The 13994-nt window shown below is 34.8% G+C and overlaps 1 protein-coding gene across 7 annotated transcripts in view; it reads right to left on the bottom strand.

Annotated features, from left to right (window-relative positions):
* Positions 1-13994, bottom strand: part of THOC2 (THO complex subunit 2) — a 95625-nt gene that overhangs the window by 76612 nt on the left and 5019 nt on the right. For all 7 annotated transcript variants that reach the window (XR_013483652.1, XR_013483653.1, XM_078147902.1 and 4 more), the window contains exons 2-4: positions 9029-9087; positions 5238-5329; positions 2928-2979 (exon numbers count right to left, since the gene is read on the bottom strand). Coding sequence is in view for 5 of the 7 variants with exons in the window: in XM_078147902.1 (XP_078004028.1) it covers positions 2928-2979; positions 5238-5329; positions 9029-9087 (203 nt within the window). In the remaining 2 variants the exon portion in view is untranslated. The remainder of the gene's footprint in view (positions 1-2927; positions 2980-5237; positions 5330-9028; positions 9088-13994) is intronic.

Raw genomic sequence — 13994 nt, 5'->3', positions numbered from 1 at the left:
AAGGATGTCAGATTTAGAATACCAGCTACCAAGTTTCGCAGACTTGTCTAAAAACAGAATGATCTTTAGTATTCTTAGTCCCCTTTTCTATCATTCCGCCACTATGAATACATAAAGTGAAAAAGGGCCACACAAGACTGAAGGCCATTTTATAGTTTTTTGCTGAATGAATTACCATAGCCAACAAATTAATCAGCAAGCAGCCAAACCACTAGTAAGGAACCTTTCCATACTTAGCTTGGCTGGCTCATCTTCAAAAAGCAGACTCAGTCCACTGCCATGAATATAGCTGAAGCTTGTCTAGCATGGTAGGACCTGCCAGAATATATGGCATAACCTTCAAGAAACCAGGATGATATCCACACCCCAGTGCTTCAAAAATCATATAGTATTTTCAAAACCTTAATGTCATACTAAATGTCTAATAGCTAACATAATTTATATAACTGTTCCCAGCCATAAACATTTTTTCTAATGTCAGAAAATTAAGAGTTCCACAAGTTTCTTCAAAGCACTCAATGTTTTTTTAAAAAATTCCTTTCTAAAATAAGACAGCTAGCATAATGAAATAGTTCCAACTTCATGGTATCAAGAAATTCAACCATTAGTAAAGAATTGCCAGGATTCACAGATGTACTAATATTCACAACTAATCTTTAACTAAAGAGGTAAGGGAATTTCAAAGTACCAATAGTTGAGTTACAGGCACAGTCCCTTCACATAGGTTTCAGAATATCAAATCTATCCCTTTCCAGATACTTCCAACTATCACTATATCCTTTCTAGTCAGTTGGTTTCTCTCTCGACCTGCAGTGTCACAGTCTTCTCATTTACCTACTTATATTCTGATATCTCCCAGCCTTCCAGCCCCTCTTTCAACCCCCTAAATCTCTACGGAAAATCATCAAAATCATTCTCCTGGCAGCCACCTGCCTTGCCCTATTGAACCTCTGTTCCCTGGCCTCTCAAGAAATCTCTGACAAAACTTGTCATTCTACCTCTTAGCTAATCCTCCTTAGCACAGCCTAGGTCTGTCATAGAAGTCCTTCTTGCCATTGCTCCCTGTTTTTATTCTTAAAGCTTTGTTTAAAGGGGGAAGGAGGCCCATCATTCCAACATCGCCACCTCAGAAGCCACTATAATACAACATGCATCTCAGTAAATTTGGCAGCTACCTCTTTATCTATCAAATACCTATGAGCATGTGGATTTCTTTACCATCTTCACCTGGGAAGACCCAGGGAAAGAAAAATTTTTGTTACACGGCTATCTTAGTCATCTTCCTGAAAAACCGAATTGTGTGGACTATGAATATGGTTATTTACCCCCCAAAATAGAACCAAATATGAATTTGTAAAAATTTATCTATTGAAAAATAATTATCTCACAGGTACATCATGAGAATATCAAGCATTGTTACTGAATTATTCAAGTATAAAAACTTTTTCTTCCTGTCAATGATTTCTAACAAAATAAGTAAACTGTCAGAATTCTAAAATATCACAGTCCAAACATTATAATTATCAGTAAAAAAGCTTTTTATAAGTGACTATACTAGGTCTTTAATTTCTAAAATTCCATCAGAAGTAACAACCAATATACATTTTTAAAACTTCACTTGCTTTATGTTAAACCTCTCTCAAAATAATTTAAGTAGGTACAAAAGAAATCACAGTAAGCTGTTCAACAGGCTCAAGACAAGCAGGAAGAATTAAATGGAAAAAGTCACTCTATTCCTTGTTCCACAAAACCTCACTCACAACTCTAAAGCATTCTGATCTGCTTATTACAAATTCTATGTCATTATTTTTGCCAGCTTGAAAGAGGTATTTTCAAGGACTATTCACTTATTTAGGCCAAAATGTACACTTCCAATGAGACAAAGGTATCCTAAACCAAAGTGTGAATGAACAAATTTATCAAAGAGCCAAAGTAGTAATTCAAAACTTGACATATAAATTTGAAGATTGTTTTATGTGACAAGTGTTTAAAAGTGGTGCAATATTTTCTTTTAAAAGTTAAAAAGAAGTAAAATGAAATCTAACTTTTAATAACCATTACTATATGTAATTATGTACTCAAGATTTTAGTCCAAATTTAAGATGTTTTTTGAGCATAAATAAATTTATCAGCCCACTGAGAAAAGGATTAGATTTCATTATCTACTTTTGTACATGGTCACTAAAGCAAAACCAGTACTCTTTTTTTTTTTTAATCTTGCATAAGTTCATCTCGGACAAGTAGAAAACTGGCTATTTTGGGGGCAAGCTAGGTGATGCAGGGGATAGAGCTCTGGCCTTGGAGTCAGGAGGACCTGAGTTCAAATCCAGCCTCAGAAACATAACACTCACTAGCTGTGCGACCCTGAGCAAGTCACTTAACCCCACTGCCTCATCAAGAAAGAAAAATAAAATGAAAAATTTAAAAAAAGAAAACTGGCTATTTCTAAAATCTGGTTTATTCACTAGCTTAAAAAGTTTCTCAACTTCAAAACTAAAGCAGTCTTTTCAAATGACCTATTCTTGCTCAAGACAGAAAAAAAGTCATTAAAGAGGATGAAGCACATTTATGGAAATGAGAATTTTAGACCTTACCATAAATTTAAATAGCCTGGCTATTAAACTGACAATGAAATAGGGGGTTATTTTATCTGAACTACTGTAAATTATTTAGCTACTACTCCCATCAAATAGCCTGAAGTCAACTCTAAATTGCTTGGAATGCCTTATCAAAAAAGAGTAAATAAACCCAAAATGCCTGAATTACCACTGTACTTTACTCATAACACTCCAATTTCCAAGAAGAAAAAGCAGTTAACTACATAGGTCCACAGAGTCATTTGCAGAATCTTTTGTTTTGGAAGGGGAGGGATTTTATGAGCTTACCAATAGCTCTTTTCATAGTTGAAATGAAGAACTGATACCTACCTAAGACGCAGAATACATCAGCTAGGATGGAGGGCATATCCTCACGACAGTCCTAAATTTTGAAGATATAATTATCATGGCATTAGAACACCACCCTTAAGTGATTTTTTTTTATATTACTGTTGAAAGGTCTAGGCACCACTGTATCGATGTGTACTTAAATCTGTCAACTGAATTTCCTATATCCAGAAAATTAAAAAGGTCAGAAATTATAGAAATCACAGATGAAAAGCATGGGAATCATGAAATAATTTGGCAGAATGTATAACAGCACAAAAGTATAACTCTTTCAAACAGCATCCTAAATTAGAAACCACTTGTATTAAAGGCACCTCACATCTACCCAAAACAGAATGGTAATGAACTATTGATGAAACATTTCTTATTTAAGTTTATATAAGATTCATATTTAAGTTATAACACTAACCTATGCAAAAATTAGTCTATCATGCTCACACTTCATCAGGACAAGAGTATAAAAAAAAAACAAAAACCCTAATATATGGTTGTCCTATAAACTTTACTCTTTCAAGATACATATTACATATTTTTATACACCAGATCCCACCATCTTTATCTTATTCATTACTAATCATCTAATATGTCTTTCACCTTTGAAGAAAGCATATTTGGGGTTGGTTTTTTTTTTTCATTTCTAGTACCATACTTTAGAAGCAGTATAACATTTTCCTACGGACAGTCTCATTTTTCCACCTCCATTTTATCACCCTCTTTTCCACTAGTAACCATCATGGTACAAGAGCAGCACTTAGTAGTTGGCTAACACTATAGCAACCTTAACTGAACTATTTGCAAAGGCCTAATAGAAATCAGCAGGAGTCTTTAAAAAAAAAATCGAGCTGCTAGGATAAACTAAATGAAATGCATTTGTATAATTAAAATTATAAGGCAAGCCATGTTGCTGTGTGTATGTATGCCATGACAAAAGAAACAACTACAACAAGCAACCCTGGCCAGCATTAAGAAGAGAACTCAAAATGGACATGGCCCAAAAAGAAAAGTCCATAATCTTCACATATCAAAATAGTTTATTTGTAGGGTATGTTAAATAAGTTTAAAAAAAAAACCTTCAAATATACTCCTGTAAATACCACCCCCACCCCCCCAAAGAAAAAACAAACACATAATGCTAAAAATACAACCCAAATTTCAGAATGAAAAAAAAAACAATCGCCAACTACTCTGATGCTAACTTTCAAAAGGATCACTCATAAGGTTTTGGTTTTAATTCCACTGCTTTACATGAACATCAGAAAACAAAAGAGTCAAGTTTTAAAATGTTACACATTTGCTGTGGGTGGTGCCCAGAAGAATGAGTAGAATGTTACAGACTAGTACAACAGTATCAGGTTCATGTTGTGTGAGGATATCCAAAGAACTACAGGCTGCCCCAAACCCCCGAGATACTTTACTCCAATCCAAGGCACTGAGGAGCACCTGAAGACTTGCCCCTATCTCTGCCAACCAATAAAGCACTGGGAAAAATGTACACAGGGGCAAAGAGCCCCCAATTACCAGGAAACATCAAGAGAGGTGGTTTTCAAATGTTCTAGGGATTTTGTTCCAGTCTGACTCATTTCACTCCCTAACAGCAGGAACTGACCACATGTAAGCAAACTTCTAAAAACGTATGAACTAGCTTAGTCTCTGCAGCCTTACCATTTAGGAGACACTCTTCCAGATAAAATAGCAAATTAATCAGAAACATTCTCTGATCTGAAACAAAACTTAATTCTAATAAACAAAATTAAAATAAAGTACGTCAATTCCTTTAACAGAGAGGAATAAATTTTAACATCTGGTTTCTTTGAGGTTAATATTATTTACAACACTGGTGGAAACAGGCAAAAGATTTCAAGAACAAAGCAATGCACCATTTTATAAGCAGAGTCTAAAATACAGATGCTTGGAAAACCAAGTCATTAAAATTTCAACCTATATGCACAAGCAGAACAAGGAAATGCTTAGCTTTATACAAGGTATTTTTTTAAACTGGTTAGATTATTAACCACGGTACTCGTCATGTTTTCTTCAGCAAGCTTCACCTTAGCTCAGCACAACACACTACTTTTCTTTTACCTCCCCCTCAAATATGTTCTGCTTTGCTTTCAACAGGGAAACATTTTAATTCTATATAACCAAAATTATTTGGCATTGTTAACATCTTTCAAGTGAGATAAAACTTAATAAATCTGAAGAACCTCTATTTCAAAAGGCACCACATATCAAAACTATTCCTTCTCTTCCTTCAGAGATAAGGCAAATGTACCATTAAATATGTATACTTACAATAATGTCACTGAGAACATTTGATGCTTGTTCATGCTTTAGAGTTCCCCTTATGACATGACAAGATAGCTCATAGATAACTTGCTGGAGATCTGTTGAACAAAACATACATTGGAAATGCACAATTACTAGAACAACATATGCTCCTTGAAGAACACCTGCCTAACTTTCAGATTCTTTTAGTTACTACTGTAAACATCAATACTGAAACACTAACTTCTTTTCACTAGCGAATTTAAAAGGAGTTTTTAAAATGTATTAAGTAACAATTAATTTAAAAAAATTTGGGGGGGGGGGCAGGGGGCAAGGCAATTGGGGTTAAGCAACTTGCCCAGGGGCACACATCTAGTAAGTGTCAAGTGTCTGGTCTGAAACTGGATTTGAACTCAGGTCCTCCTGACTCCAGGGCTGGTGCTCTATCCACTGCACCACCTAGCTGCCTCCAGTTAATTAAAATCTTAAGAACTGGAAGTGAAAGGCAACACAAAACCCTGGATTTTTCTCCAGCCTATTAAACCACAGTGAACCTCTTTCTACAAAACCTTTTCTTTCTCCAAAATCATTTCTATTTCCTTCACTACTGCCTAAACTATTATAAAAAGCAAATAGTAAGGACAATGTTTAAAATACATATGTTCAAGGAAACTGTATTACTTACCACTGGGCTCATCATCCCCTATACTCCCATCCCACTGCCCCAGCCTTTCCAGATAGTAAGGAAAGAAGGACAAGGGGACCCCATTCCTCTAGGACATCTGTCTATACTTTGGTCCTTGACACTATAAGCTTCACTTCCACTGCCTTTCTACCTGATGGAAAATAGAACCCCACAGACCCTTCTACATAACAAAGTTATTTCAACTCTCTTTTGTAGGGAAAAAAAATAACAAGTAAAAACATTCATAAAACTGTTCTTGTATACTAGCTCCAAAGCCACAAGGGAAAGCAACACACCAGTGAAGGGGGGAAAAAATTCCATATTCTTTTTCCTAACTAGCATATGGAATTAGTAAGATAAAAGGAAACAAATGAGCCTCAAAACAAAATTACCTACGGGGAAGGAGCAAACTTCACTAGTTATATTATGCTAATTCCTTAAAAGATGCACAAATAACCATCATCAATGCAACATTCCTGCCCCCCAAGAGAGGAAACACAATTAGCATCACAACCTAACAAAAAGTCTCAGAAAGTTCTCAGTGTGCATTGGAACTAAAGGAATTCTAGTTTTAAATAAACAGAATCAATTAGTTGGTTATGACAATAGTCCAGGCGAAAAGTGATGAGGCCATGAATTGGAACGTGAGATGAGGATGAAAAAAAGAAAAGTGCAGAACAGACAACATGAGGGAAAGTCAAGGATGACTCAAATGCTACTACTATTCATTATAATCTTATTAGATATATTTACAAGGAAATAGCTAAGAAAAAAAAGTAAATCCTTAAAAGTGTCTCAAGAATAGCAAGAAATGACATTACTTCAGTGATAAGGAATACCTTTGATTTTAAACCTCAAATTTCCTAGAAGGGAAATCTCATCTATATTTCATCTTGTCTATCAATGTGTATTTTATCCTATCACTTTTATAAACTATCCAGTTCTTACTACATATTACTAGTAGACGTACAAACTGAATAAATATTATCTAATAACTTTATATAAAGAACTTAGCTAAAATAAGTTCTAAAATCAAGAAAATTTAAGATACAAGGTTAATGCTACAGAAAATGTTTCCAATGTTTCCAACTTCCTAGAAATTTGGCAGTTTTTCCTCTCCCTAATAACAGAACTACAGCATTAACGAGTGGTTCGATGTTCCAAACCATCATTTCTTAAAAGGTTAAGAGTAAAAATGTTAGTTGGCAAAGAAGCACCTTGAAACAGGAAAGAACTTTTAAAACAAAATTAACAGAAAAAAATCTAATCATTTACTGCTTTTAAAACACATATTTTAATTACAGCTTTTAAGTCATAGTTGTAATGTAAATTCTCTTTGCTTTTAGAGTTTTCCATAACTGATTTAAGAAATTCCCACCTAAACATAAACATCTTAGCAATTTAAAAAACTGAACTTCAATTTCTGGCAGTTTTCTTAGACAAAAGAGTTATTCTGAACTATGCTCAAAGGCCTATAAAACTATGCATACTCGGGGGCAGCTGGGTGGCATGGTGTATAGAGCACTGGCCTTGAAGTCAAGAGGACCTGAGTTCAAGTCCGGCCTCAGACACTTGGCATTTCCTAGCTGTGTGACCCTGGGCAAATCACTTAAACCCATTGCCTAGCCAAGGGGAGGGGGGGGGAATACACGAATACACACGAATACACACACACACACACACACCACACACACACACACACACACACACACAAATAATTTTGGGGCAGCTAGGTGGCACAGTGGATAGAACACTGGCCCTCAAGTCAGGAGGACCTGAGTTCAAATCCAACCTCAGACCAAACACTTGACACTTACTAGCTGTGTGACCCTGGGCAAGTCAATTAACCCCAATTGCCCTAAAAAAAATGAAACATAAAAATAAATCCATGCATACTCTTTGACCTAGCAATACCACTACTAGGTCTGTATCCCAAAAAAATAAAACAAAAAGAAAAAGGACCTATATGTACAAAAATATTTATAGCAGCTCTTTTCCAGTGGCAAAGAATTGAAAATTAAGGGGATGCCCATCAATTGGGGAATGGCTGAACAAGCTATGGTATATGATTGTTATGGAATATTGTTGGCTATAACAAATGAGTTAGATGCTCTCAGAAAAACCTGGAAAGACTTTCATGAACTGGTGCAGAGTGAAAAATGAGTAGAACCAGGAGAAAATTGTACACACTAACAGCAATACTGTAAGATAATCATCTATGAATGACTTAGCTGTTCTCAGCAATACAATGATCCAAGACAACTCTGAAGGATTTGTGATGAAAAATTCTATCCATCCCCAGAGAAAGAACTGATGGAGTCTGATTACAGATCGAAGCACGCTTTTTTTACTTTATATTTCTTGGGTTTTTTAATTTTGGTTTGTTTTCTTTTACAACATGATTAATATGGAAATGTTTCACATGACTACACCTGTATAACCTATATCAAATTGCTTGCCTTCTCAATAAGGAGGGTGGGGAAAGAGAGAGAATTTGCAACTCAATTTTAAAAACAAATATTGAAAATTGTTTTTACATGTAACTGGGGGAAAATGAAACATTAAATTTAAAAAATAAATTGACCATATATACTAAAAATAAATGAACAAAAGTTATTCTTTCTGCATCAGTTTATTTTTGTTCTATTTCTCATTGATCATTTAAGATATGGCAATTGCTAGCTGAATTAGAATAAGACAATGCAGATAAATATAATCCTATTATAAAAAGCTTTCCTATATTATAGGTTTGATTAAAAAGCAATCCAAATTTTATACATATATATACATATATATGTACACACACACACACACACACACACACACACATATATATATATCCCCTGTGTATAAAATAATGCACCAAGCACCTCCTACTACATAAGGAATCTAAAATAGATGTTATCTTGAACAAAAGAAATATGATGAAATTCCCACTCTATTTTACAACCTTGTTTCTCAAAGAGCATCAAAAATATGAATGCTTAAAGAAGTCAGTAGGACAGGTAAAAATAGAAACTAGAGTAGCCATCCTCTATCTATTAAGTCATATTTCCACTTTTCTTTTTACCACTTCAAAACAGTGAATTGAGATTATCATATATTTATCAAATTTTTATTCGAAAGCACTTACCTCTGAAAATCAAATGTTCACGGTTTTTGTTTTCACAGAGGGCTCGACATAACTGCACACTAAAATAAGACAAAAATATTACATGTATCAACTTGATTAGACATGTTAAGTATGCCTGGATATATCAAGCTACTTGCTTCTTTCAATGTCTCCCAACTGAATTAACATCATAAAAGAATGCATACATACAGTGACATCAGGACAGGATGCAAAAGTGTATGCAAATACTAACATTTGCACTTATATTAATCCTTGCTCACTGTAATATTTAGTTGGTGAACAAGTTTTACCATTTTTTTAAAAAATAGATAAATCCAAAAAACTAAGATGACTGCATAATGCTACACAAATACTAACTGAATGACTCAATTCTAGAGGATTTTCACATAGCAAGTTACTAATGCAATTTAGTTATACTTAATGTATTATAAAGATATGTCCATCAGATTATGTTAAAATCACAGCAAATAATGATTATATAATCTAGTCTGATGTATGTATACATTATATATTGATTATATGTGCCTGTCTTTGTTATTACTCAGGACTGGTGCCAAAAGTGATAATGAATATGAAGACTTCAAAAAATATAGGAAAGCTTGTTATTAAGTGATTCAGAATGAAAAAAAGGAGAACCAAAGAATATAAATTACAACTATTTTTAATTTGAGTTATAAAGCACATACCTATGCTTTTGTAAAAATTGAAAGTGATGTATAAAGTTGTATTATCATCCACAGAAATTGTTTTACTTAACTCTTTTTGCCTACTGCAACTATCACTTCACAACGATATTTTCATGAACCCAAGTAACCAGAAGTGGCAGACACCTTGGAGAAGAAAAAATTCTAAATCTATGATTATATGAACCTAAAATATTATTGGTTCCTGTAGATTCTGATTTGCATATTAGACATCTTTCTCTTAAGGCTAATCCCATCGTATCTAATCTACTTTATTTTCTGTGATAATACAGAGGACCTGCGTTAAAATACATTTCTGATCCAAGAGGAAACTTGGGTCATCCAAAGTCCTTGAAATGGTACCAAGATACTATTATGTTGTATACACAGAGACACACAAATGATGTGTGCACTCTAAGATTTTTGTGACTGACAAATAAACCTGAAGCCACTATGGGCCACAAAGACCTGCACTAAAGATTCAACTCTGCCAAGATTTGCATAACAAAAAGCAGTATTATGAGACATTTAAATGATACTTCCTACTTCACTTCAGTAAAAAGGCCAAATTTGAGGATCTAGAGGGCCACAAGTGGCCTCAAGGCCACAAGTTCCCCAACCCTGATGGGTCTGACCCATATGAAAACTGTTCGCACCCTCCATGACAGTCACTATTATTCCTGAAGCTGTGCCCACTTTTCAGCCCTTAATTGTTCATCCTAAAGTATAAGTGAAACCACTTTTCTACAGTTTCTACTTGTTCTGGCACAGATAAAAGATTTTAAAGTCAAAATTTATATTCAAATACTTTTAAACAAACATCCCAGTTTCCAACTTTCACCCCTACACAACCTGGTAAGGAACCTGTCAATCCTTTTACTTTTCTAACCACATCACCTACCAAAACATCAGAATTATCTGGTATCATTTATACTTTGAAACTCATAAAATTACTCATAGAACCATAGAGCTGAAAGGGATCTTAAGACATCATCTAGTCCAACTCATGTTTACAGAAGAGGAAGCTATAACCCTTAATTACGTCAAAATTATTTCAGATTGTGAAATAAGTGCCTTATGTCAAACAAGACAAAGAATTTCAGACAATGGAAGGCATAAATTTTGGGGTTTTTTTCTTTTTCTTTCTTTTCTTTTTTTGAAAGGGGAGGGGGTTGAAACTTGGCCCTGAAGTCATATAACACCTACAGCTCTAAAAGAAAGCCTGTTTTTGCCATTTTGGAGTACCTAGGGAAACTAGATAGGAGAAAATAAGGTACCTAGGCAGATTCCCTCCAGTCTCCATCCCCTTAATCCTACTACCACTCTACTTTCTCTTTACAGAGAAAGGTTAACAGGATCCAAAAAGGTTTTTCTGAGATGGGGTAATTTAAACATCTCTGTAGGTAAAAATCAAGGAAGCAGAGAGGGAGAAACTAAAAGTTGAAGGACTGGAAATGACTAACAAAGCAGGGACTTAGAAAAAAGCAGGAAGAAATGTGACAAGAACATAATGAAAGGGTTATTAGGGTTATTATTCCTCTTCAATAGGAAGAAAAAGATTAAAAAACACAGAAGTCAGGAAAACACACTGAATGGTCTCTATTTTCTCCAAGTTCCTCCAAGTACAGCAAAATACAAAAAGCATAGTTATAGCTTTAAAAGGGGGTTTTAAGCTTTCAAATTACACGTGTACTTTTTTTTAATAGGAATTACAGGACTATGTAGTAATGAAATAATTCCACATTTCACAATCAAACTCCATATATAAGATAATGCTTTGCATCTGTACTTTCAATAAAATATTAAATTACACGAAAGTGTAGGGGATAGAGGGCCAGACTTGGAGTCAGGAAGACCTAGGTGCAAGTGGTTGTTCAGCCACCCAGTGGTTGTAAGGGATGGACAAAAAACATTAACCTCTCATTTAAGATAAAATGATCAATTACAGATAAGAAACCAGCCTGCATCAGTGGGGTTCGTGGTGAGGGATTTATATAACAAAATAAAATTTAAAACATTATTTAAATGTATCATGTCACAATATCAGAATTTTTTGCTTAGCTCATTTCCTTTGGAAATGTGAAGATTTAATCTAGGGAAGAAGGTTCCTACTCAAAAAAAAAAATTACTAATGTCAAAAATACACCAATAATATTTTTTAAATTAAGTACTCTCTTCTCCAGTATAAAAACAGTAAGACTTTCCAGTTTATTTTTTACAAAAGTGAATATTGAAAAAGGAAACCACTTTAATGTTTTGAAAATATGTATTTGTGGCAACAGGAATAGGAAATTTTTAAGACTACTTCACAAAATCATTAGCATTACTTCATCTATTAACTTTTAAAGTTACCCTTCCTTGACACCTAAACATTAGTTTCATTTTGTTTTGCAAACCAACAAAAAGAAGGCAAAAGTCTACACATATGTTACTGGCATTCAGACTAAAGTGAAATTAAATACTAATTGTCCACTACAATCAAGCAGGTAAGACCACATTAAAATATTACTTGAAAGTAAAACATCGCTAAAATCTCTTTTTTTTCAATGTATTTTTTTTTCTTTTTGGTGAGGCAGTTGGGGTTAAGTGACTTGCCCAGGGTCACACAGCTAGTAAGTGTCAAGGGTCTGAGGCCAGATTTGAACTCATGTTCTCCTGACTCCCAAGGCCAGAGCTCTATCCACTGTACCACCTAGCTGCCCCAAATTATGTTCTTTTTAAGAAATTTTAGGGGCAGCTAGGTGGCACAGTGGATAGAGCTCTGGCCTTGGGAGTCAGGAGGACATGAGTTCAAATCCGGCCTCAGACCAGACACTTAACACTTACTAGCTGTGTGACTGTGGGCAAGTCACTTAACTTCAACTGCCTGAAGAAAAAAAAAACATAATTTCTATTCTCTAACAAAGAACTAGGGTAAGCTTAATTTCAACCATATCAGTTCCACACTATGAATGAAAGATTAAAAAGAAAGACTTATAGACATGGATAATCTGAGCCAAACTAATTTCTTTTCTTGATAGTTTTGATATAGATGACCAAGGGCTTACATTTTAAAAGCACACGATCCGTCAAAATGCTTTCATATCTACCACTACATTAATAACACTATTCTCAGTTGAAAGATGAAGAAGCTGAGGCACAGAACTAAAATGACTTGCCCAAGGCCACACAGCTGGTTACTAGAACAGAGGTTTGACTCAGAGATCTGCACTCGGCACATTGTGAAAATGATCAACAAATCATTCAAGATGTCCTTTCTTCCCCAGAGAAGACTTGTTCTAGTAAGGTGTTGACAGGTAGGATTTTCAAATATCATTATGTAAAATACCATTTGTCCCCCAAAGAGAACCACACGTTGGTTGAACACAAGCAAATCTGTATGCCTAATTTTATTAGATTTTTAAAGTCATGTTTAAATTATTCATCACTTGGCGCAGCTAGGTGATGCAGTGGATAGAGCACCGGCCCTGAAGTCAGGAGGACCTGAGTTCAAATCCGGCCTCAGACCAAACACTTGACACTTACTAGCTGTGTGACCCTGGGCAAGTCACTTAACCCCAACTGCCTAAAAGCAAAAAAGAAAAAAGAAAAAAAATAATAAATTATTCATCACTAGCAGAACCAGAAACCTAGCACAGTCAGAAATATATTTAGTTCTACAGAAATGGTCAAATGAACCGGATTTTATTTGCCAAAACCAAAATTCCTTATTTGCAAGAGGGAAAAAAAAAACCAAAACCTGTTTAATTAGCAAAGACAGTAGGAAAATCATGGTAACCTGTAAAATGGGTAACTTCTTTTGAGGAAATTATCTTCCAGAAGAAATTCCATCTACATGAGAAATTATGCTTTGCTTCTGCTAAAAACATTTGTTATGGTCAGCTATTCCGCTAGACATGGTTGGGAATAAAAAGCTCTCAGATCAGGAAATTAACTTCTACCAAACTCCACGAACATAAAGAATCAAGTAAAAACAGAAGCAATTACTTTGTACTTTCTGATCAATGCAGTGTGACTCGTACATTTGACATAGTCAATATTTTTTCAGTCACTAATCTGTAAGAAAAGGCACTATGTTTGCTAGTAAATGACCTGGAAGCCAGATTCAAAGGATCCTGAGGGTTCCTTCAAAAAGTTCTTTCATCACAGTTCTCAGGCAATGCTTAAAACTTTTTGAAGAAAAACTTAAGGGGGGGGGGACCACAACTTCTGTTCATGAATTTCTGAACACTGATCAAAACTAGAAGTCAGGAAATAAGTTCCAGATTTAAAACAATCAAAAA

Source organism: Phascolarctos cinereus, unplaced genomic scaffold, assembly GCF_003287225.1.
Source record: "Phascolarctos cinereus isolate Bilbo 61053 unplaced genomic scaffold, phaCin_HiC Scaffold_8;HRSCAF=390, whole genome shotgun sequence".
Taxonomy (NCBI): domain Eukaryota; kingdom Metazoa; phylum Chordata; class Mammalia; order Diprotodontia; family Phascolarctidae; genus Phascolarctos; species Phascolarctos cinereus.
This window is presented reverse-complemented; position numbering and strand designations above follow the sequence as displayed.